The sequence below is a fragment of the Tamandua tetradactyla genome, chromosome 7, assembly GCF_023851605.1.
Source record: "Tamandua tetradactyla isolate mTamTet1 chromosome 7, mTamTet1.pri, whole genome shotgun sequence".
Taxonomy (NCBI): Eukaryota; Metazoa; Chordata; class Mammalia; order Pilosa; family Myrmecophagidae; genus Tamandua; species Tamandua tetradactyla.
This window is the reverse complement of record NC_135333.1, coordinates 169,240,946-169,266,292: the sequence shown is the minus strand read 5'-3', so window position 1 is coordinate 169,266,292 and position 25,347 is coordinate 169,240,946. Positions and strand designations below refer to the sequence as shown.

The 25,347-nt window shown below is 39.8% G+C and overlaps 1 protein-coding gene across 6 annotated transcripts in view; it reads left to right on the top strand.

Annotated features, from left to right (window-relative positions):
• LOC143642843 (ankyrin repeat and sterile alpha motif domain-containing protein 1B-like) overlaps window positions 1-25,347 on the top strand; it is an 887,705-nt gene that overhangs the window by 574,767 nt on the left and 287,591 nt on the right. For 5 of the 6 annotated variants that reach the window (XM_077111726.1, XM_077111725.1, XM_077111730.1 and 2 more), the window contains exons 12-13: window positions 2,494-2,674; window positions 22,534-22,569. In XM_077111726.1, the coding sequence (XP_076967841.1) occupies window positions 2,494-2,674; window positions 22,534-22,569 (217 nt within the window). The remainder of the gene's footprint in view (window positions 1-2,493; window positions 2,675-22,533; window positions 22,570-25,347) is intronic. The other variant, XM_077111727.1, reaches the window with a different exon arrangement.

The following is a 25,347-nucleotide window of genomic DNA, read 5'->3' as shown; positions in this document are numbered from 1 at the left end:
TCTGCTTCATCAAGCTTCAACGCAGCCATTGATCACCTGCTCAAGGAAACCCTTCCTGATTCTGTCCCTACAGTAGAGGCCCACCTTCTGACACCCTTTACATTCTGTGCCTTCACCCATCCTCACCCTTACCACTCAACTCCACTACACTGAAGCACAGTCATTGGATTGCTTGTGTTTCCTCATGGGCCATCTCTCCTCTCACCTGAAGTCTGTAATCATCTGGAGGATAAGAACAATTGCTCGTCTTATTCTTATCACAGTGCTTACCGTGTATCTGCGATTTTACATACGCTCAGCAAATTTTTGTAGAATGAATTAATGCCCCCCAAAATTGCCCGTTTACTTGCATCACAAATTGTGTTTTTTTTTTTTTTTTTTTTTAAAGGAAAGACAGAGAGAAGGAAGGAAGGATAGAAGGAAGGAAGGAAGGAAGAAAGGGAAACATTTTTAAACATTTTCTTGTTTTATTGTATTCTGTTTCTCCTGTTTTTGTTACATGGGCTGGGGCCGGGAATCGAACCGAGGTCCTCCGGCATAGCAGGCAAGCACTTTGCCCGCTGAGCCACCGCGGCCCACCCACAAATTGTGTTTTTAATGTAATTAAAACTGTGGGTGGTCAAGATTCAGAAACATCTATTTAAGGAACATTTAGAAGTAAAGGAGTCATTTAGATCAGTTGGTCTGAACTTTATAAAATTTATGGGAAGGAACATTATATAAAATTCGGTCCATTGCCCATAAGCAAAGTAAAACCAAACAAAACACGACAAAACAATATCAAGAGTGATTGACATACCTGTATTTCCACTGGAGTCAAAGACATAGCTCATGCCTTTTAATTATTGTAATCAAGCAGTGGAAAGGACATTGAATGTGAAATTGAGATTAAATAGCCCCTAAGGACAGACATTTCATGAGTAACCAAACCTGACATTAAACCCAGATCTTTTTTGCTTCAAAAGCAACTGAGTCCTGGGCGGGCCACAGTGGCTCACAGGCAGAGTTCTTGCCTGCCATGCCGGAGACCCGGGGCCGATTCCCAGTGTGTGCCCATGCAAAAAAAAAAAAAGCAACTGAGTCCTGTGTGAGTTCTAATTTGAATTCTCTTACTGAGTTGATGTATGATAATAATGAATGACTTGCATTTTTTCTTATATGACAATATTTATGTTTCCTTAACTTCTTTCATCAAAATATTGCAGTGGTAAAAGAATAAAATATCTTGTGATAGTTTGTACACCTTGTGCAAGATATCTGTAAAATGTAGACCTTTTCAATATCATTGTTTATTTTAGATTGTAGACTAAATGCTATTTACTTGAAAAAATGTGATGAGCTGGAAGAAATAAGATAATTTGAATATTTTGCAGGAAAATAATCTGTGGAGTAAAGTGATTAACAAATATTTGAGGGTGATGTAAACCAAAAGGTTATTGTACTGTGGGGAAATATATCTATGTAAATATGTGAAATCCTCTTTTTATGGTTGAAGGAACATAAGCCTGACTCTCCTCATGACCATACAACCCAAGGAATAGGTTTTTAGCCAGGTTCATTTAGAACATTTGTGAAGCAAAAGAAAGGGGGTGAGGGCTTTGATGTATTGCCATTTATACTTCAAATAACCTTAATGTTAGAGATATTATTAATATGTCAGTAATATAAATTTGAAAAATAGAAGGAAAGAAAACTTGGATTAAGTTTTGGGAAAAGTACAAAACTCTGAGAACCAAACAGACCGCAGTATTTCTGGAGGACAATAGAAGCTCTATCAGGCAGCCAAAGGAGTGAATATAATTTAAACTATGGAAAACTGCTGTAGGGAGCAATCCATTACTGACAAAGGATATAGGTTACATCATGACTTCAACTTTTATGTGTAAATTGACTTTTCTTGCTATTTGGGGATTTATTAAAATCCTTAAAAGAAAATCAAAGTTCACTGCAAATGCCAACTAGATTCTTGGATTCTGCAAATGTTTTATACAACTTTACTTAATTCTGATGATAAAATTATTGCATATGTTATTTGGGGACAATGTGTAATGACACCAATTCTAAGAACTATGTAAAGAATAAAAAAAAATTGGAACATTCTTAACTATGCTTCATTGATTTAAGGACCCTTTTATTATTTGATGCTATATTCCAGGAGCCAGCAAACGCCAATTGATTAAAAAATGTTAGTTGAATGAAAGGTGACTTCAAATTGAAACTTTTTGAACTGTACTATATTCTTACAGTCTTCTGAGCAAAGCTAAGGAAATGTCTAAATCATATCAACTATGTCATAATATGTTTTCATTAAATCTTTTCTTATTTAATTCATGAAGTGATTATTTAGTGTCTGTGTGAAACATAATTATGCTTTAGGTATAAAAACAGTTTAATTGGAAAAAGTCAATCATTACTTAGATTAAATTGATGGGAAGACTGGGCTGGGGATAAACATGGCCATATTAATAATTTTATTGTGCTCATTTATTTTAGCCTAAGCAACGAACATCTATTGTGTCTTCTCTGGATTTTCATCGAATGAATCACAACCAAGACTATTTTGAAATCAACACATCTACAGGGTATGCAAGCTTCACTTCCAGCCCTCCTGTTAGTCCGCCCACCTCCTCTGTGGGAGCCATAGAAGTCAAGAACGGGGGAACTGACCATGCAGGTAGAGCAGTTTCCTTATGCAACTATACTTTTGAACCTTTACAATGAAAACCTTTACGAGTGAGAGGAATTAAGGGGGCTCTCCGTACAAGTTGAAATGTGGTTTTAGTTCACCTCCATGTGCGGCAGTATAGGGCTTGAAGATTTTTATCATAGGATGGGCATATTATTCTTTCTGAATTTTATTAATGGCCTTTCAAGTGTTAGATATTAAAGATGATTATTTAATGCTGTTATGGTGGTTAAATAGCCAGGGGCCTAGAAATGCTCTCCTTTTCCCGTTATTTAACCATCTCCATACAGTGTTTTTTACTAATCAGCATACAGTTTATTAGTAGCTGCTATGAGTCTGGAGACCCCATATTGAGGCTGTCTGGTAAGACTGAATTGAAGAATGTGGCCTAAGCAAACGTTCCACCTGGTAGAATCAAAGTAGACCTGGGGAGGTGGGGTATGGGGCGTGAGATTGTGAGTAAGGGGAATATTTTCCTTAATCTTCTAGCAAAACATACCTCGTTCTTCCCTAATTGGGTCAATCGAATCTTATTGATTTCTAATATATCCCTTCTTCAGGGGGCAAGGAGCTAATATTTGGTAAGGCTACAGGACAGATCTGTGGGAAATGGGGCCTAAACATTTCTTCCCATTATATCTAATTTACATGGTCTATTCAACTCCTTTCCTTCAGAGTGTACGATTTCAAAATCCAGTACACATGATCAGTTTGTCTTTATAGAGTCATAAAATATGTCTGTGCAGGGATTCCATGGAATCCTTGCTCAAAATGAGTATGTGTCTGGATATATGAATGTATATGCATGCACTCATTTAAGTTCTTTAAAGTGGCTATGCTTTTTAAAGCACTAACACAAACATTTCAAAAATATAGCCAGAGAATTATTTTTCCTTAGGGAAAAACCTGAGATTTTTAAAATATTGATTAATGTGAGTGGTGGGATTGAGAGTCTCTGGAAGTTATTATCCCATCTTTCTAGGGCAGTCAGAGTGATATTTATAGACTGTAAATCAAAGCATGTCATTAGCTCGCTTCAGAGGATCCAGTGGCTTCTCATCACACCTAGAAGAAAACTCCAGCTCCACACCAGACCCGTGAGCTCCAACATGACCTAGCTTCTTACTAGCTCTTTAGCTTTAACTGTTGCAAACTCAACTTGGCCCCAACTGGCCTTCTTTGTGGGAAATTCTGACCCTGGGGCTTTTGCACTTTGGTTCCTTTGGCCTAGACTCTCTGTCTTTACATTTTCAAGTGGTCGAGTGACATTTGGATTTTGGCTCAATGCGTTTCTTCAGAGAGGCCTTTCTAGATCACTTTCAGTTAGAAGCCTTTTATAGAATAATAATTATGATAATGATGATGCAAAAAAAGAACAATAATAATAATAATAAGCATAAACTAAAATCACACTTCATATGTTCCAGACATTGTTGTAAGTATTTTACATATATTAACTCATTTAAACTTGCGAACTATCATATGAATTAGATACTATTATTCGTCACAGATTAGAACACACAGGCCCAGAGAGGATAAATAACGAAACAATGGCCCGTTGGCAGAGCTGGGATTCCAATCCAAGCACCTGGTGCCGAGAGACCATACTCCTAGCCCTTTTCTACGTTGCTCCAGTCATTTCGGTTAAATCATCCTGGTTTCCTTTCTCCATATCTTTCCTTAGCATATAAAATTATGTTCTTCATTTGCTTGTTTATTTGTCTCATTCCCTCTCTTTTAGAATGTAAACTAGAATGGAGGGGCCCCTGACCATACTGTAGGTACTGAAGCCAGAATGCCAGCCGAAGTAGCATTTCAGTTTCCTGAAAGGCTGCTAAAGCAAGTACCATGCAATGGGTTGGCTTAAACAATGGGCAGTTATCGGCTCATGGTTTTGAGGCTAGAAGTTCAAAATCACGTCACCAGTGGAGCAATGCTCTCCGCCTGAAGATGGTAGAGTTGTGGGGCTGGGTGTCGGTCACGCTTGGGTCTTGGCTTCTCTGTCACCTGGTAATACAGGATGGCCTCTTCACCTTCCTCTCCCTGGTTCTCTTTACCTCCAGCTTCTCACTTTTGCCCATTGTTTTCCCTCTTAGCATCTGAATTTCATCTGATTATGGACTCCAGTAATAAGATTAAGACCAATCCATTGAGCCACACCTTAACTGAAGTAACCTCAAAAGATCCTATTTACAACAAGTTCATACTCACAGGAAAGGATTAAAATTTAGAACATGTGTCTCAGGGCACTCAGCTCCAAGCCACCACAATTAGGTTAACCACATCGCTTACTCTGCAGTGTGGTCATGAATGTAAGGTGAGCAGTGCAGTATCTGGCACACAGTTAACGCTCAATGGATGTTCGTAACTTGGTAGCAGTAGTTGTTATAGTTAGTGATAGTTATTGTCACTGTCATCATTTTAGTGTGGTATCAGCGTACATCTCCTTAGTCTGCCGAGCCCAGCATTTACTCGGTGAGCATGAGTAGTTTTTTGTATGTCTGCCATGTCCTAGAAGCAATTTTACAGGAAATGAGAAAGATGTGATGCATAAAGAAAAATGGGGGTGGACCTTGGAAGGGGTGACGGGCACAGTGCTGGTGCACCATCATTACTTACTAGAGTGACTTATTCCATATTTAAAATCCTAAAATGGGAGGAATGACAGGTAATCTGATTCTTGCCTGTAGGAAAATCTACATTTTTGGTTTTATTTTAGTTAGTGCACTATTTATAGCATTTGGGGATTATTAAGGTGGGGCATTTGCCAACAGTCCTTTGAGGCAGAAAGAAATATTAGTTACAGTTTTTAAATTAAGAGTAAGAGAAGTGGTGGGTCTAGTCCCAACCCCTGGTGCCCTCTCCCCATTCTGACAGTGACCATCAGAGGGAGAAGATAAGACCACGTAGATTTACCGCTGCCAGGATGCCAGGGGCACCACCCAGAGTGTGCAGTGGGATTGTAACCATCAGCGCAGCTTCAGGTCTGACCTTTAAGCAGAACCAAAATCTGACCTTTTAACAGTTGCAATGGTCTCAGACAGCCCGTTACTAATGTTTCCTAATTTTATGTGCCACTTCCATACTACATCAAAAATTTTAGAATAGATCAATATTTAGTAACAACATGGAAGGATAGTGTTGATTCACTTTAAATGAAAAAATATGACTTTTAAAATAAAGCACTTATCTTCTTGAAGAGTTAATATTTCATTATCTTAAACATAGTTTTCTATATTTTGTATTTAAGAACCTGCATGTAAAGATAACTGCTACATGATGTATTGAAAGAGATGGATTTCAGAAGTCTGTGCCATAACTGATTTATTAGGTTTCTTCCATCAAATTACTTAACATCTCTGATCTTCAATTTATTCCTCTGAAAAGGGGAAATACTGTCTACTCTTTGGGTAGCTGTAGTAACAGATGAGCTTATGCTTGTGAATACATTTTGTAAGCTTCGAAACTAATATTCTTCTTTTGTATTATCATCATTATTGTTTGCTATTATTATTGAAATAGTCTACTATAGGCTTTTACTTATCCATGGTGGCCGACCTTTTCTCAATGTAGAGGTAGAATTCACAGTTCATTTTATAAATAATTGTATGTACAAAAAATAATCTTTATTTTTTGACAGTCTGATAGAAAAAAAGACTAATTCACCCTCTAAAACAAATTGTGTGCTGCAAAACGCTTTGCATAAGTGACCTTCAGTGAATTTATTAGAGGAGACCATTTTAATATTGTGATTAAGGATACCTACCTCTAAGGCACTGAATTATGTAATCCAAGTATACATTTATATACCATCAAGAAAGATGGTTAAAGGAGAAGCCCTTTGACATTAGACTGGGGAATGGTGTGACCAGTTTGCATTTAACTATAAGATTACTGTAATATTAACAGCTAGCAGATAGATTAGAGATGAGGTGAGACTGGAGGTGGGGAGAAACAGCATCATCTGCAGTGGAAAGATGTGAATGGATTTAAGAGAATGGAAAGATGTAAATGAATTTGGGAAATACAAGGATATAAGAATCAACAGATTGTGGTAACTGACTGGTTGTGGGAAGGTAAGGGGGAAAAGGTCAAGGAGGGCTCTAAAGTTTCTGGCTTAAGCAGAGGAGTTGGATCTGACTACCATCCATAAAATAGAGAATATTAGCAGGGAAAAAGGTATGTGGGAGGGCAGTAGGTCACGTAGAGCTTAATAGGCGACTGTAAGGGCTTTGGCTTTTATTCAGAGCAAAATGGGGATCCCATTCAGTTTATAAGGATTACTGTTGCTATTATGCTGAGAATAAACTGGGCAGGGGGAATAAAAGAAGAAGCAGGAAGTTTACTGAGAAAGCTGTTGCAGCATTTCAGTAATCTAGATGAGAGATGAAGGTAGTTTAGACCAAAAGAGAAGTAGTGGGGGATGTGAGAAATGGATGGATATTGGACATATTGTGAATGTAGAGCCAAAAGGATTTTAAGGTGGATTGGATGTGGTATATGAAAAAACAGAAATATCAGGGATAACTCCAAGCTTTTTGGCTTGAACAACTGTAAGAATGGATTTGCCATCATCTGACATGCAAAATGATGTGAGAGAGCATATTTGGTGAATGAGGAGAAATTTTAAGTTTGAGATGCTGTGATGATTGGATCCAAGTGTCAACCTGGCCAGGTGATGGTGCCCACTTGTCTGGTTAGACAAGCATTGGGCCTAACCGTTGCTGCAAGGTTATTCCATGGCTGATAATAAACCGGAAGGCTGGTGTATTGAATCATCAGCAGCAGCCTTCTGATTGTTGGTGATCACAAAATGATTGCATTTGTTACTGATTATGCCACAAACGAGAGAATCCAGTCAGTAGGATTTGCTCTGATCAGCTGAAGACTTTTTAGGGACAAGAGAGACTTTTCACTGCTTCTTCAGCCAGCCAGCCTCTCCTGTGGAGTTCGTTGAGACTCTTCATTGAAGTTGCCAAGTTGGCAGCCTGCCCTATGGATTTTTGACTCCTGTGTCCCATGGTTGTGTGAGGTACTTTTATAAATCTCATATTTACAGATCTCTCCTGCTGGTTCTGTTTCTCTAGAGAACGTGACCACTACAGATGCCAATTAGATATTTGAATAGGTTTGCTGAGTAGGCAGCTGAAGGTTCAGTCTGGAGATATAAATGTGAACATTGCCGTCACATAGTAGATATAGAGGATCAAAATCTGAGGTTTGTAAAGATCAGAATTTACCAGAAGAGATTAAAGCCAACACCGGTGAAGGAGATAGAGAAGAAGCAACCTGGGTGGTAGAATTACATCTCCTGGTGAGCGCTGCAGTTTGAATTCAGATGAACAAAGTTATTAAATAGGAGGGATATAGCAGTTCTGTCAAATGTAGCTCAGAAGTTGAGTAGGATGGGAGCGAAGTAAGAATTACCCAGTGGAATTAACAACATGGAGGTCATTGCTGACCTTGACAAGAGAAGTTTGGGTGGAATGATGGGGCAAAAGCCCAGTGTTGTGAGCTTGAAAATGGGAGGGGAGGACATGGAGGAAGCTTGCACAGTCTACTCTTGCAAGGACCTTCTTCAAAGGGAAATTAAAATCTCCGATACAGGAGAAAATGGAGAGACGGGTTTAGACATGAGCAAAGGAAGCAGTCAGGAAGGTGCAGGTGTGAGGGCAAATGCTGATTTATGGGGTAGGAATGTTTGGAAGATGTGCTCTGATAGTTTCCATTTTCTCTATGAAATGGACTGCAGTAGCATCAACTGAGAATGAAGACGCAGGAGGAACTGTGAGAGAAGAGGGTGTAAAACTCTTGTTTATGAGAAAGGGAGGGCAAGTGGACAAGAGAAGTATGATGTGATTGCCCTGCAGCATTAAGGGCCCATTTGAGATTCGTGTCCATGACTTTAGAGTGAGATTTGTCAGCGTGGTTCAGTGTTTCTCTGCAGCTGGACAGGTGCAGGTGCAAAGGATTCAGAGAGTTGAGCTTTCTGTGTAGGTTGTGATTTTGCCAAATGAGTATGTACAGGTGATTGAAGAACAGGGAGCTATGAATGCAAGGAAAGAAGTATAAAATGGAAAAGGAAGGCGATGAGGGTAACAAGGGGGTAAGGGGCAGTGAAGACTTGGTGGGGCAATTCGTCCGGAGGCTGCAGTGGATCGAAGGACTGCTGCAGTCGTGGTGCTAAAGAAGGGGGCTGGACTGACAAGGAGCTGTTCAGAGATTGGGAGGCTCATGAAAGCAGGAGGCATAATACTGAATAATCACAAGGTCTTAAGGCCAACGAATGAGGGGCTGAGTTAGTCTCTCCCCACATGCAAAATTGCTTTAAATATTGTAATTAAATCAGTCCAATTCCTGGAAGAACAGTTTCATATAAAGAACTATAGTTATTACTATATTGCCCTCCATAATATGTTGTCTGTAGTGAAGAGGGTAAAGGTATCCATTTGAAAATGAAGGAACAGTGCCTTAGCGTGTAATGGATGACCTATGAGTTATGAATTCCTGAATGACGATGCCTAGAACAGGCGCATTGTGAATTTCTGGGGGGAAAGAGGCAGAGAATCAACAGTAAGAAAAGTTGTTTCTTTATGAAAAGATGCTTCCAAAAGTCTCTCTGTACATGAAGCATTTTGTCACCTTTTTCAAGGTCACCTGCTAAGCAAGGGAACTACCCTGAGTGACTAATTATCTCCAGTTTTGTTAGTGGTTTCACACCAGGACCTGGAGAAATACTGAGGGGTGGCGGGTGGGATGGGGAGTGTTAAAAAGAGTTAAGTGGAAAAGTGCTTCTTTCCCAATGGGTAAAATAAGAAAACAAAAGCTTTTAAGTGCTTAGCAGCATAGGCTGCTTTTTTTTGCAAAGGAAAAGAAATACTAAAGGAGAGCTAAAATTAGAATAGAGCGAGAGGGTGGCATAGGCCTTTCCAGCTGATCAGGGATTGCCAGGAAGGCAAATGAAGGCCGTCCTTTTGACTCGTTCATGCAGCTGTTGGATGCAGGCAGCTTGGTGCAGCTTTGGCCAAAAACTGGCTGCTAGGAAGATCTTAAACTCGAAGGTGAGATTCAGGGTGAGCTGATATGGGCACAGTTCAAAGTTAGTGAGAACATTACAGAATTAATTATGTCTTAGGGCTTTATTTCCTTAAAAAATGCATTAAACAAATTATCTGAATTCTTCGTTGTTAAATTCAGTGCTGTAGATAGACCAGGATGTTAGGTAGTAGAAAAGAAAACAACTTTATTTCTAATGCCATATAAATGTAAAGTTAAAATTCTTGATAAATCATGAACTGCCTCTCCTATATATTCCTTTTTTTTCTTTTTCCCCTGGGGTGTCACGTGACTTTATACCAGTGCATTTCAGTCCACATTGCAATTCACAAAGAAGATACAGGTTAGTATAGTAGATACTTGCAAAAGAAAGAAGAAATTACTGCTTTTCAATACTTAGATTTATGTTCATTTAGACATTGCTACCTATCATAATTTGCCAAACCCCAACTAAAACCATTCCTGCTATTCCTAAAGAATATGTAGGGCATTATGTAAGATTCTAGAAAGGTTCCATGCACTAGGATAACTCCCAAATTTGCAACCTCCAGATGGGTCCCTGGATCAGAAAAATCCTAAAATGCCGAGGGCCCATCCTCTCCAGAGCATCAGCTAATTCCATCTCCCATCCTGTATTATCAATAGCCCCTTCCAACATGAAAAAGTTAGAATGGGCATAGCCCAAATACCTCTCAAGATGGGGAGAAAGATCAAAGGTGATGATGTAGTTATATAGAGAAGGTAGGGTTCAACAAATCAGTATGATTGCTGAATCATTATAATCATTAATGAAACATTAACAAATGAGTATGTTTGCTGAAAACATTACATGTTTGCTGAAATATTACACTGATATTTCTTTTAGCTTCCAGTACCTTAGAGCAGCTAGAAATGAAAACCTAAAATTGTGGAATTGTAATCCATACCAAACCCTGAAATCTGTTCTACAACTAATTGTTGCAATATACTTTGAAATTTGTTGGTTTCATGTATACATGTTATTTAAAGAGAAGGAGGCATATAATAGAGAAGATAGGATTTAACAAGTGAGTATGACTGCTGAATCATTATACTGATATTTCTTTTGGTTTCCAGTGTTTTGGAGTAACTAGAAGAAAAAATGAAAAATCATAGAACTGTAACCCATACCAAACTTTAAAAACTGTTCTATAATTACTTGTTAACATGTACTTGGAAAATTATTTCTTTTTTGTATATATATTTCACAATAAAAAGTTAAAAAAAGTCAATGAAATAGGAAAAAACTTACATGTATGAAGACATCTTACATAGTTATATGATGGGTAGTATGGGCTAGTTAGTTCATACTAACTGAGGGAACTGCTTATTTGAACTAGTGAAATAAGTTGAAATAACATTATTGGTTTGTTTCTACATTAACTAAATTAACTAATGCAGTTAATGTAGAAAGTCTGGGGTGCTTGGCGAGGGTTGGAGAGGGTGACTGACCTCACCCGGGGGCTGTGAAAGCTTCTCCAGGAAGGAGTCACTGGATTTGAGACAGAGGAATTAACTAGGCCAAGATGGGGTAGAAAGATTATTCCACAAAGAAGGTATAGCATGTAAAAACAAAAAGCCCAAACCCTGCGGTAGAAATTAGCAGGAAGCAGTGACTAAAGACAAAGAAGCCCCTGAATCCTAGAGGGCAGGAGGCAGGAGGGAGCCGGGGCCGCCACGCAGGGCCTCCTTGGCCGGGATTCTGGTTTTTATCCGACAGCAACAGGAAGACGGTAACAGTTTTGTAGGCAGAGAGGGATGTTGCAGTTCAGGTTTTACCGTTGAATGGCTTCGGTTTCGCTGAGAATGGGGAAGCAAGTTCCTTCTTGGAGAGGGGCCCTAAAGGGTAAAAATCAGAAATCGAGGGGCGTGGAGACCGTTTGAAATGGCTTTCTGGTCCCACTCCCGACAGACAGCTGGTGTGCAAGGCGTGTGGGTGGCGTGGAAGGGGCAGCAGGGTGTGACTGCACTCCCAGCGACCCCTGCGGCCTGCGGGGGCTATTCGGGCCACAGGTGTGCTGGCCAGGCTCATGCCTCCTGCTGCCCGGCCTGCCTGGGCGCCCTCCAGGTGGCTGGGGCACCGCTGAGGCCCCGCCACTCCCCTTGCCAGCGGGAACCATGGCAGCCCACTCGGCTTTCTATAGGAACTTCTGGGTCTCGTGCATAATTAAGAAAAGTAAGTGTGCTCAGCAAAATTTAGCCCCAAGTCCTTGGTAAGTTTTACCCTGCGGTGATACCAAGTTAAATTTAATATGGCTGTGCCTCAGTGTCCACATGGAAATTGGAGCCTGGGTCCCTTTTTCCTCATAATATCCTATATGCATATATTATACTACCTCTTCTCTAGGCTAAAGCCCAGAAAGAATTCCAGGACAAACAAGCTGAACTGTTTCTCTAGCCCACCTATCTCATTCGGCCTTCTCCGTCTTAAAATGCCTCAGAGGCTAGGCTTCCCTTTCTCTTCTGGGGTGGGCTTTTCTTTTGTCTGTACAGTAGTTTTTTCAGGTCTAGTTCTCGTTATTCCAAAGTAGTAGTTTGATTTTTGTATCTATTGACTTGCTAACCCACTGTCTTCTCCCTGAGGGCGTGAAGGCTCCTGTTTAGACTCTAGAGAGGAGAGTTTTCCAACAAAACACAACTTAAGAATGGAAATACGAATATATCAGTTTCTTCTTTGAAAAATATCATGTCTGTTACAGTACGTTAATGCCACTAAATGGAAAGTTAGTGAACATGACACATGCTTAATGAATGTAGCTTCACAAATGCCTAATGCAGGTGGTCTTTATTATTTTTATTGTTTTTGCTAGGGTCCTAGGCAAAGAGCTGAGCCTAGATTTGGCAGTCAGTACAAATGCAGAACAGCTGGTGCTGTGAGTCCAGAAGGGCAACCAACGTTTTAAACCCACCAAGTGATGAGGGACAAGCAGGCTAAGGTGATGAGATGAGCAGGATTGTAATTTCTGTTTACTTCCTGCCCCGGTTTTATGTGTCCTGGGGTGAGAGAGCAGTCAAAGCTGGAAGGCATGGTACTCCCGAGGTAAGCCAGAGTCCTACAAGTGGTCATCCGTCCAGAATTGTAGCAGAGAATGAAAGCAAGTGTTCCAGAGAGTTTTTGTGTTGAGAATGCTTTCTTTTTTAAAACTTAATCTTTTATTAACCCGATTTTCTTTTGCTTTTATCTTCTGTTAATATGTGTGAAAATATAACTGCTTTGTTAGCATCCTTGCAAGTCAAGTTCAGTGCTGCCTGTATCTGCTCCCTAGTTATCTCAGCTCCTTTGGTCGGCTTGATAGTTTTCCTTTCCTGATTTTCTCTACCAGATTGTTCATATCTCTTGAAAATTCCCCCTGCTTATCATTTCTATTTTGTGATACATGTGTGATCATTATAGCTAAAAGTAAAACGATAGGAGAAAAGCTGACAATGATTTTAATGATGGGAAGAAACCCTCTTGTTATTTCAATGTCTGTGCTCTCCAGAAATGTCCATCCCCAGTTGAAAATGATTTCCAGATTGCTAACATCCTTTCTCTATTCATGTCTTCTATCTCTACATCATGAAAATATTTTTCACCTCTGCACTGGTCTACCTTGGGCCCTAATCCTTTGTGAATGTCCCACATTTTTTCCTGTTGCTGATTTCTAATTTCTTTTCATTGTGGTGTGGGAACATAGTTTGTATTATTTCTATCCCATCAACTTTATTGGGATTTGCTTTGTGATGTAACATGTTTTATCCCAGATACAGTTCCCTGTGCATGTCTGCTAGGTCTGGCTGGTTTATAATTCAAGTTGTCCATTTCCTTCCTGATCTATGTCTAGTGGTTATAGCCAATATCAAAAGTGGGTTATTGACGTCTCCAACTGTTATTGTAGAACTGTCTGTTTCTCCCTTTAATTCTGTCAGTTTTTGCTTCATGTAGTTTGGGGTTCTATTGATAGGTGAGTGTAGTCAGTGATTGAATGAATATTTGCTTTGTTGTATTTGTCAAAGAAAAAACTGCACTGGACAATGGTAAATGGGCAAGGATCACTTTACTCAAGAACTTCTGAAGCTGGGAAGAGAGACTAGAACTCAACTCTGTGAGACAAAAGGGCTTTTAAGGGATGGTGTGGCCAAGTGGAATGTACTGGATGGCTTTAGGGGGTTGATCACTGGAATGGGTGAGTGGTTTACTGAGTTTGCAATTAAGGCCTTTTAGTTTGGAATGCTTTCTTTCTCTAGGTAGCCCACCTGGAGCTTGTAAGGGCTGGGAGAAATAAAGAAGGATTCAAGGAAATATTGGAGAGGCACCTCCCAGACACCTGGGTAGCATAAGGGCCAGGGTGAAAGGGTGGTCAGGGCCTGCAGTCAGGGAGAAGCCTGCCCAGGGATTACTCAGGTTAACAGCAAGTTCGCCTTGGTCAGAGTCTACCACTATTATGTGTCTATTTCTGTCTACAAACTAAGACCGTATCAGCTTTGCCCCTCACTATCTAGCTTTCTTTTGAGCCATGGAACCCATTATTCATTGGTTATTTCATAAAATGCCTCAGAGAGAAATGTCATTTTTTAATGTACATTTTCATTACATGATTGTTCTGATTTTACAGATGAAAAGACAGGTGTTATTTACACTAGAGGATATTCAATTTTCTTGGATAATCATAAAGCAGTTGACCCAGCATGGTCAAAATTATTTCTGTCACTCCAGCAAGCAATGTGTCTGACAATGGGCACTAATTTCTCATTTCCTTCCTCTTTTGATTTTTGCAGACCATTTTCTAATGTTTTAAAAAATTGTAAACATCTTAGGCAGGCAATGGTGGTGCAGTGGCAGAGTTCTCACCTGCCATGCCGGAGACCTGGGTTCGATTCTCAGTGCCTGCCTATGCAAAGGAAAAAAAAAAAAAGTAAACATTTTAGCAATCCCTATACTTTTACAAAGTCCAAACAATACATAGTGTGGACTTTTTTTGGCGAGGGGGTGGGGGGAATCGTGGCATGCATGGTCCTGGAATTGAACCCAGGTCTCCGCATGGAAAGCAGACATTCTACCATTGAACCACCTGTGCACCCCTGTAGCATGGGTTTTTCCTTTCTTTCCCAGGATTGACTTTATCTTCACCACTGTTCTCTCTAGTTTCAGCATTAGCCATGTTTGAGGTTGGGGAATATAGTCCCAGGACCCAGAGCTTGAAGAGAAAGAGGCCTTCCAGCACATTAGTGTTGACCAGAATCCAGCATGCAGAATGAATACTGCTACCAGCAAGCAGTTCAGTGTCCAGAATTAATTCTCACTAATATGTGTGTGTGAGGTTTCAGTAGCATAGTTCTCCTCACTTAGAAAAATTAAGAAAGTATATTAAGAAGGCAAATATGCTACAAAGAACCATTTATTCCAGAGTCAAAGATGTAATTTTTATTATCAGCTGTTTTCGGTCTGAATAAGACCTAGTGTATGGTTGTTCTCTGTATTGGCACAGATGCCTGTGTTCTCTGTATGGATTCAGATAATCGAGAGTTGACTCTATAAAGGTAATAATAGATCTGATTTCCTTCTGTAAGGCACATAAGCACACGTGAAAAGAAGCATTGTTCGCTAAACAAACCTAATGACTAGCATTTTGACAAGCTGTTATCTTAGATGAAGGATTTATATCAAATATTATGCAACTTCAAAGTATTTTTCAAATTTCTTTTTGATCTGCGTGCTGTGTCAATATAATTCATTTTCAGTTAAATTTAAAGGAAACCTTCAGCACTTAGCAGATTTCCTAGTCCATTGATATTCTGTAGGCCATTACTTTGCAACTGGGTTTTGTTTCCACCCTTAGTCATAAGCCTCCTGAACTGGTAACATTCCAATAAATAATATGCCAATTTCTCTAAGCTAAGTAATTTGCCATCTACTTACAATATATCTGCTCCTAGCTACTGCCATATAAAACTAAAACAAGCACATCAAATTCAAAGTGAGCCTGAATCATTTTCCCATACCTTATCAAGGAGTGTCATATGCTCATAAAACTATCTAAACAACCTCAAACACATCAGTTATTGTAGTTGGGGCCTTAATTATTCACTGGTAAAATTAAACGTAAAACTATTTTTAAACACTCGGCAAAAATAAATTACATTTTCAAATTTATTGAAATACCAGGTAAGATTCATTCATTCATTTAAAAAATACTTATTTCATACTTACAAGATGCCAATATCCTGGTCAAATACTGAGGATACATTAATGGAAAGACATGGTCCCTTCACCCCAAAATGCTGTGGTAAATAGTTAAAATCTGAAGTTATGACATTAAGTATAAGATGAACCTAGAGATAGGAGCATATCAATATGCCTGGGAGAGTTAGAGACGACTTAAAGAATTATTCAGATGAATATTGGAGGAACATGTTATGTATGAAAAAGAGAATAAGAGGTAGAGCAGAGACTTTGGAGCCAGATAAACGTGGACTTAAGTCATTGTCTTGCCACTTAGTGAGGATCTTTGGGTAAATAATAATCTCTTAGAGACTCTTGTTTCCTTTTGAGCTAATGTAGATGGCATGACCTAGCACAGAGCTCTATGCATCATAAGCACTCGATAAATATTAGTTGTCCTTTCTCAACTCCTTTGAGCCTGTTGTCAACCTTATAGATAAGACAAATGATATCATCACCATTTTAGAGATGAGAAAGCAAGATTCACAAAGTTTAGGAAACATGATTAAGGTCCACAATTAGCAAGTTAGAGGCAGAATTAGGATTAGAAGCCACATCTTCTGATAGAATGCTGTCCACTACACCATGTTTCAACAAGGGTTTTAAGATTTTCCCATTCATTTAATTATTTCTACAATCAATAAATATTACCCGAGCATCCACTGAATGTCAGACACATTGCTTTACACACTAATAGAGTGGGGAACAAACAAAGTCTCTGCTCTCAAATCTAGGGTTCTTTACAGAACTTTATACCATTGGTTTCAGTGGATCCTAGTGTTTTGAAAGGGCATTTAGGTCCTCTGGGAATGAGTGGCAAGAAGGCTTCCTCAGAGTGAGGGGTTCTGAGAACTCCGTGAAGGATATAATATTTTTGCCAAGACCAGAAGGATGAGCAGGAGTTGTCTGCATCAGGAGGAGGAAAGACTTCTCCATACAGCAGGAGGCCTGGCAACAATGTAAATGAGAATATAATATGTTCTGGGCACTGAACCCAATCCAGGATGGCAGGATCAGAAAGCATTCACACGGAATGGCAAGAGGTGGCTACGCCGATTGGCAGAGACCAGGCTGCAGAGGGCCTTATTCAAAGGGCAAGGGTGTTGCGGTTTCTGCCCTGCACAGAAGGTCTGGTCATGGGGCAAATCTGGAGGAGGGTTTACCTGTTCTTCAAACTCCTCACAAGGTTCATGTAAGGTTGCAGTGACCCTGATGGGAAGCTTAAGGTTTTAAGCAGGGGAGGGATATTCAATGTGTAGTTTTCTAAGGTCACTCCAGCTGTGTGGTCGCTTCACTTAGAGCGAGGCAAGATCAGGGCATTATCTTGGCATAGAGGGGGTCAGTGGTAGCCTAGATCACGGCTGTTGTCCTGCGGGGAGGAGAGTAAGCTGGTTAGGATGCTGAACCCACAGGAATTGTGACTGACTGGGCATGGGGGCTAGGGGGACGGAGATGAGAGGAGACAAGGACGTCCCTCACTTCTCTTATGCTTGAGCAGAAAACCATAGGGGCCTCGGTACTTTGAAGTTGAGAAAACGACTATAGTTATTTCATGGTGGGAAAGTATCAAAATCAGCAGGAGTAGAGGACATGATAAAAAACTTACAAGTCTTTTGGGGCCAGCAGGCATGACATTATACTTAAAATGATGTTTCTTATTTTTTTCCTTTCTGGAAAAGCTGTATCCCTATGATATTTTCACCGTACTTCTTAGGCCCCTGTATATTTCCATTTGGCTGAATTCTTTTCTACTGAGATATTAGTTGTTACCTGACTTTAGTTTTAATTTAAAAGAGAAAAAACAAAAAAAAAAACCTGTCATTCTAAAGAAGATTGAGCATGTGGGTACCTGATTCATTTCCCTGAGTGGCACCAATGACTCACCCTCATTAAAGTAGCTTTGCTTTGTGATGCCTGATGTTTTATCAGTTTTGAATTTCCTCTGCCCTGTATTGTGAACAATAAGATAAGTTTCTCTCATGGGTCATTCACTGCTCTTCATCTCTACTATGAGTCAGATGTTTTGCATTTCAAAACATTATCCTGCCTACAATTTCCCTCTTACTCATTTTTTGTAGAAAACTTCTATCAATCACAGATTCTCATTTAATGATTTTTTTTTATATTTGTACCTGTGAAACATGTCCTCATTGTTTCACTGTAATTCAGTGAGAATATTTATGGCCCAAAGTAAATAGAATGAAATACTGTTTTATTTGTTTTATCATCATTGTCTAAACATCAAGGTACCTCAGTAGATAAAACCACAGTCATTTGTTAAGTAAATTCAAATAATTAAGTCATATGAAAATCCCTTCCTTGATCCTCTGACTCCCTCTAGTTGCCATTGGTTCCCTCCCTAGCACATTCAACCTACTTGATAGAGTTGTCTGCACTTGCTGGACCTGCTTTCTCATCTTCCTTTCACGCCTCAACAATTATGCCACTGTCGCATTGAAATCTTCTCAGTTCGGTCGCCATGACTTTTGCTAAGTACAATGAACACAGTCTTTATCTTCACTTGACACTGTCTGATGTGGCTCTGTGCCACCACACTCTCACGGTATTCTTTGTACCTCTCTACTCTCCTTCTCAGTCTCCTATTGAGAACATGTCTACTTCTACCCACTTTTTAGAGTTTGTTTCTCAGGATTCTAAACTAGTTCCACTTCATGTCCCTGCGTGATCTGAGACACTTACAAGACTTGACTGCTCAACCATATGCTGACATCCCTCAGAGTTTTATATCCACTCGAACTTCTCTTCTGAATTCCAGAGCTCTAAATTCATCTTTCTCTTAGACTTCTCCACTTAGATGTCCCACAGGTGCTTCAAAGTCAACATGCCTGTTAGTTTTCTAGGGTTACCTTAACAAAGTACTACAAACTAGGTGGCTTAAAACAACGGAAATTTATTTTCTCACAGGGCTGGAGGCCAGAAGTCCCAAATTAAGGTAGGGCCATGCTTCATCTGAAGACCTGAGCAAAGAACTTTCCTTGCCTCTTCCAGCTTCTTGTGGCCCAAGGCACTCCCTGGCTTGGGGCAACATAACTCCACTTTCTGCCTCCATCTGCACAAGGCCTATTCCCTGGATTTCTATGTGTCTTGGTGTTCTCTCCTTTTTTTATTGTTTTAAAGGACACCAGTCATTGGATTTAAGGCCCATCTTAATCCAGTATGATCTCATCCCAATTTTAACTAATTATATCTTCAAAGATACTATTTCCAAATAAGATCACATTCTGAGCTTCTGGGTGGACATGAATTCTGGGGAGACCCTATTCACCCTGCTGCTGTGTCCAAGACTGAGCTCCTCCTCACTTTTCCACTTCAAACCTGCTTCCATGTATCCTACTTCAATTAATAGAACTCTATCCACATATACCCAGCTGTTCAAGCCATAAGCCCAGGTCGTATCCTTAGTAGGTCTCCTTTCTTCACATGCCTCTCGCTTCATCTTGATTCTACTTACTAACTTCTACTCAGATGTCTCCACTTCATTTGCCAATACCTGCATTCAAGTCACCCTTCTCTTTTACCTAAATTATTGCATCAGCTCCTTAGTTGTTCTCTTTCCAGCCTTGCTTCAGCCACTATAGTCCCCATCTAAAAAGATCCTACAGAATTGTGAGTCTGATCAAGTTACAGTGCTTAAACCCTTTTAATGCCCTCCTCTTGCCCTCAAAGCCCAAATTCCTTGACTTGGCCTACAAGGGTCCATATTATCTGGCCCCTCCTCACCTGTCAGTCACATCCCATTCCACTGCCTCATGCCCCCGTGTCCTGTAGCCTCCTGATATGAGGTGCTTTCAGCTTCCTATGCATGCATGTTCTCTCCATCTTCCAGGCTTCTGCAAATCCCATATCTTTTGTTTAGAACCCATCCCTAACAAATCTCTCCCTCCACCCCAGGAACATACCTGGCTAACTCTTTTAATTCAGAGGCAGGCGAGGTCTGAATCCTTTACTGGGATAAAACCTAATACTATTGCACCACAGCTTTTTTTTTTTTATTTTTATTATTTTTTGTTTGTTTGTTTTTTACATGGGCTGGGGCCGGGAATCGAACCGGGGTCCTCCGGCATGGCAGGCAAGCACTCTTGCCCGCTGAGCCACCGTGGCCCGCCCTGCACCACAGCTTTTATACACCATTGCAATTGCCTTCGTTTATTTGTTTTTGTTTTTTGTTGTTGTTGTTATATGTTCATACTCTTTGTGATTACAGAGATGATGGCTTTTTAGTGGAAACTCTACCACCTAGTGCAGTGTCCATAAAAAATAATTGTTCCCTAGTACATATTTATTGAAGAGAAAGATGAAGGGAGTAAGCAAATGAGTTAATCAACATAAATTAATCTGAAAAATGATGAGAAAGCCAAAGTAAGTTTAAAATTCTAAAATGAATTTTTAAATTGTGACCAAATGTAATTTTTTTTCTAGTCAATATACTAACAAAATGTGTTAAGAACCAGTGGAACCTAATTTTAAGCTAATTCAAGACCTCTATATTCTAGGGAAACCCATAGTTGTCTTGGATGCTGGAAAATACAATTACGTTTCCCATTGCCTATTTTATAACTGTCTTTTTCTACCCTTCCTTTGAAAAAGTTCCTCCTGTCTTTGTTGGTATTGCAGAATATGGTATTGTTTCCTGAATATTTCTTGAACCTATCTCCCAAAATGGTAAGGCTAAGCAATTACTAGCATTCTAATTAAGAAAAGAAAGAAAAAAAGAGAAGAGGAGAGAAAACCATTTACATACTACAAAATGTCTGCAGATACTCATTCTGTACCTTCAAGAGTGAAAGTCCACTTGTGTTATGTTTGCTCACTTTTGTAAAACATGTAGGCCTCTCTCACATATAGCTGGCAAAAGCTCTGAGTGAATATTTAGGCAAACAAATTGTTAAAAAGCATCAGTCACGTAGGAATGTAACTACTTTGCCTACCTTAATAATTCTCTCCCATGAGAGAATGTGTGCTTGTAATTACTGGAAATTCCCTAGGTTCAACTAAATCAGAGTAGGTCATATATGTGTTGATGAGAAGAGAAGTGGAATGACTCACTTTTCCACAGCATTCGTTACGTAGGCAAGAAGCATAACTCCAGGGAGTTAATTGTAATCTGTAAAAGAAGGCAAGTCCGCAACAGAAATTCTAAGTCTTTGTATTTTGCTCTACTTTTGCATTAGTGCTACTCGGTGGTATTGAAGTCACACAACCTTCAGAGCATGTAATTATAATATTCACTAATTAAACAGAAAAACTCAACAAAATTAGTTATAGTTAGGAAAATGTCTTGGCATAACCCAGTGGGTCTGCCTAGATTTATTGTCATTAAATTATCCTAAATAGAACCAGCATTCACAGCTTAGTGTTTATTATTCATCTATTTTTAGTTCCATTTTGACAGATTCATAGCAGAAGGTTCTAGCTTACCGTATTGTGTGGGCCGTCTAGGTACTTATGTAACTACTTCTAAGGCTTGTATAGCAATTTTCTTCACTCAATAAGGTTCGTTTTTGAATTTGCAGTGATTTTAGAGTAGTTAAAATGGCCCCTATCATTTCAGCAATGAGAGTTGTCATTGTCAATTAGATTTTGCTAGATGAATCTCATTATTAGTGGTAAATGTTGTACATGTTTGTGTATAGCAACTCATCCTCGGAACAGCCCTAGGTAGGTGCATTGGCCTCTGTCCCTCACAGACATGTAACTAACATGCTAAGACACATGGACTTGCTCATGCTCGGATGGAGAGTGAAGGGAATGGAGCTGGAATTTGAATTCAGACATTCGGGTTCAGCATCTGTGCTCTGACCACCATGCAATACTGCCTCTCAGTAATCTTATTAAATCACATTTGTGATAAACGTTAGAAAATATGTGCCATTCCTGGCCTGTTATTGTTGTTATTTTGTATATACCTGATATAACTTATTTTGGAATTTTTAGAGTACATGTGAAAGAAGCAGACCTTTTCTTTGAGTTCCCCAAATGCTATTAGTGTCTGAGTATATTTTCTGGGTTACAGCATGTCACGGAACTGCCTTTTCCTTTATTCAGCCAGTGTTTATGGAGCACTTACTATGTTTCGGTCACAGTTAGGCACCAGGGATGTAGAAACAAGTCTCAGCCCTTACGTCAAAGGTAAGCATGGGGCCGACAAAGTGGTAGTTTCGAGAAGGGGATTAGATGATGAGCCAGCTCTCTGATAAAGCGAGTAGTGCTTCTATTTATCTCCCTCTGTTGCATCTACCATCCTAATGACACATACCTTTTGCATAGAGATATCCCTAAGGAATGCCATAGGTAGACACTAGAACCAATTCCGGAAGTTATGAGTCAGACAGCATGTGGGGCCTTTTGCATAAATCAACTCCTTCTATTTAACTGATATGTTAATTGTATCTTGTAGATATTATCTCCAATTAGAAAACAGGAAAGCAGGATGATATTTCCATCATCCCTGGTAATGAATGACAAAGAAATGATCCAAACCTATATTGACCTCAAATTCAAAGCTTCAGTAGAAGCTATCTAATTACTTTTTTTTTTTTCCCATGGGGAGGCACTGGGAACCAAACCCGGATTATCAGCAGGGCAGGTGAGAACTCTGCCACTGAGCCACTGTGACCCACCTCTAATTACTTTTTATTCTATGTTCAGGTCCAAATAAAGAAAATGAGCATCCAGAATTTACAAGTGTGTTCTCCTATAAAAAAGAATGGTATTAAAATTTCTTTTACATTTATAAGAGATGTTTCTGTTACTAATGTTTCTGCAACAAGTAAAAAAAAACAGGAAACATTGTATTATCTCTTAGTTTCCAGGGATCATTAATTTGGGGCAGGCTCAACTCTGTGGTTGGTCTCAGGGTCTCAGGTAGCTGCTGTCAGATGCTGGCCGGAACTGGAAGATTAGGCTGGAGGAGCTGGTGCTGGTCAGGCATGCCTTTGTGCAATAAGTCCCTGCGCTTTTCCTGTGGTCTCGCTGCATGGGCTAGTTTGAGCTCCCCCAAGACTGTGTACGTGGTGAGGCGGAGCACCTCATGCTCCAGAGGCAAGGTGGGCGTTGCAATGCCTTTTCTGACTTAGCCTCAGAAATCTCATATCATCACTTCGACCACATTTTATTGGTTAAAGTGAGTCACAAGCCTACCCATCTTCGACAGGAAGGAAATTAAGACCCTGTTGTGATTGGTAGTGCCATTCTAGAAGACATGTGGGATGGAAGATATTGTTTTGGCTACCTTTGGAAAATACAGTCTGTCACACTTACCTGGTCAAACAGTTCAAATCATGCCCATAGGAAAAATATGCTCACTCATCCCCAAGACCCCTCAAGGTTGCATCCCATGTTACATTAGTCTCACGCTTGAGGCTCATCATCTAAATCAGGTCCAGGTGTAGATGAGTCTCCTTAGGTGTGTTTCTTTGAGTAAAGCCCTTGAGTACTTTTCCTTTTGGTCTGAAGTCTTGTGAAGTAAAGAGACAAGCCATCCACCATCCACAGATCCATTGTACGATGATGGGACAAGTATAGGTTAACAGGAGTAGATGCTTCCTTTAACCAAGTTGAAAACTTGGAGGCACACAGCAGTCATTGGTCCATAGAAGTTCTGTAGTCCATCCAGGTACGTATTACCAAGTGCCTTAATTAGGGCTCGGTCCTGTCGTCTTGGATTTGTTCCCCATGGCTCTTGGCTCTGTCCACTGGGGTATTTTTTTTTTCCTCTAAGTAAACTTTCCTTTTTCGTAATTGTTTACAACAAAATAATCTCAGCCTGCTTCTTGCCCATGGTATTTCCAGGGACCAGGGGACTACCTTTCTTTTGTACTCTTTCTGTCCCATTCTAAACTGGTAGTGTTTCCTTCAATACATTTTTTTACAATTTTGTGAGATTTTTATGAATCTTACTGCACTTTATTAGACAAAAGCTACAGCCATAAGTCTCTTCTAGATAATCCCTTCTCAATTTGGGGTTTCTTGTGAGAGTGCTGGGGGGACAACATACTTCAGATGTTTAGCAGCCCTGTATTTATCAGAGAGAATCCATGAGGCCTACCTTTAAGATCTTAGAGAACCTTTTGTATAATCTAAACGTTCTATGAGGTATGGTTTTGGATCTTTCTGAAGTCCTAACAAATGACCTTGTGTTCTTACACTAGATTTGATCTTTAGCTTGAGGCTCTTTCTTAATTAGAAAATTTTTGCCATCTGGAGAGGCTGGGAATAGCCTGAATGCCCAAGAATGCAGGATGAAAGTTGCATTGCCGTTTCTGACCTAGCTAGTGAAGTGTTGTACTGCTGGTACAAGCAAGTCACAAGCCTAAAAAGGGATGGGAAGTAGACTCTACTCTTTAATAAGAAATTGATAAGTTTCTAGATGAACATATGGGATGGGAGATATTATTGTAGCCATCTCGGGAAAATATAGCCTACATCAAAGAATCATTATAATATGATGAAATATCTTGAGGGAAACATATTGGTTCTTAAACATGCAAATGTTTTCAAAGTAGCTACCTTAGGAAGAATCCTTCTTAGAAGTTTGCTTTTGTCTGAAATACTTTGGGGAACTTAGCTTTCATAGTTGCATTAGAAAAGGTTTGGAAAAGATTCATTATGACTATGCTTTCTACTATTGCCACAGTGTTAAGAAAGACACTTGTATGATAGTTTAATTTTTCTTGTCCTGAATATTCCTTGGTTTAAGTTTTCATAGTCTGGAATTTCACGGTGCTCTCTTTGGATCCCACGGATGGACCAGAACTGTAATTTTCTTAAGTGTTTCTTCTAATACTGCCAGCCATACAAAGGCCAGAGTAGAATAGAAACCTCATTCTGTTCAAGAATTCTATCTTAGGGAACTATGACCAAGTCACCTAAGTTTTCATCACTTCAGTTGTCCCATAAATTTAAATAGTTATGTGGGTGGCCAGTGTGTATGAGGGGAAGGATGCCTTAGAGTAAATGATCCTGTAAACTTCTTTCATCTAAATAATCAATGTGCCTATGATTTAATCATCCAACCAAGAGTTGGTCTTGGATTCAGGAGGGTTTCTGGACAGACTCTGCAGTAAACTGTGTGATTTCTTAAAAGCCTTTGCAACCTCCCTTTTGACTTGCTGAAATGAGGGCTTAGTTTGCTAGGACTGCCATAACAACATACCACAAATTGGGTTGCTTAACACACTAGGAAAGTATTGTCTCACGACTCTGGGGGCTGGAAGCCTGGATCACGGTGCAGCAGGGCCCTGCTTCTGCTGAATCTGTAGGGTTCTGAGAGTGGACTGACTACAGTCTGTAATTCATCATCTGCCTCCTTCACATAGCTGCTGACTTTCTCTGTATGTGTCCAGATTTCCTTCCTTATAGATTT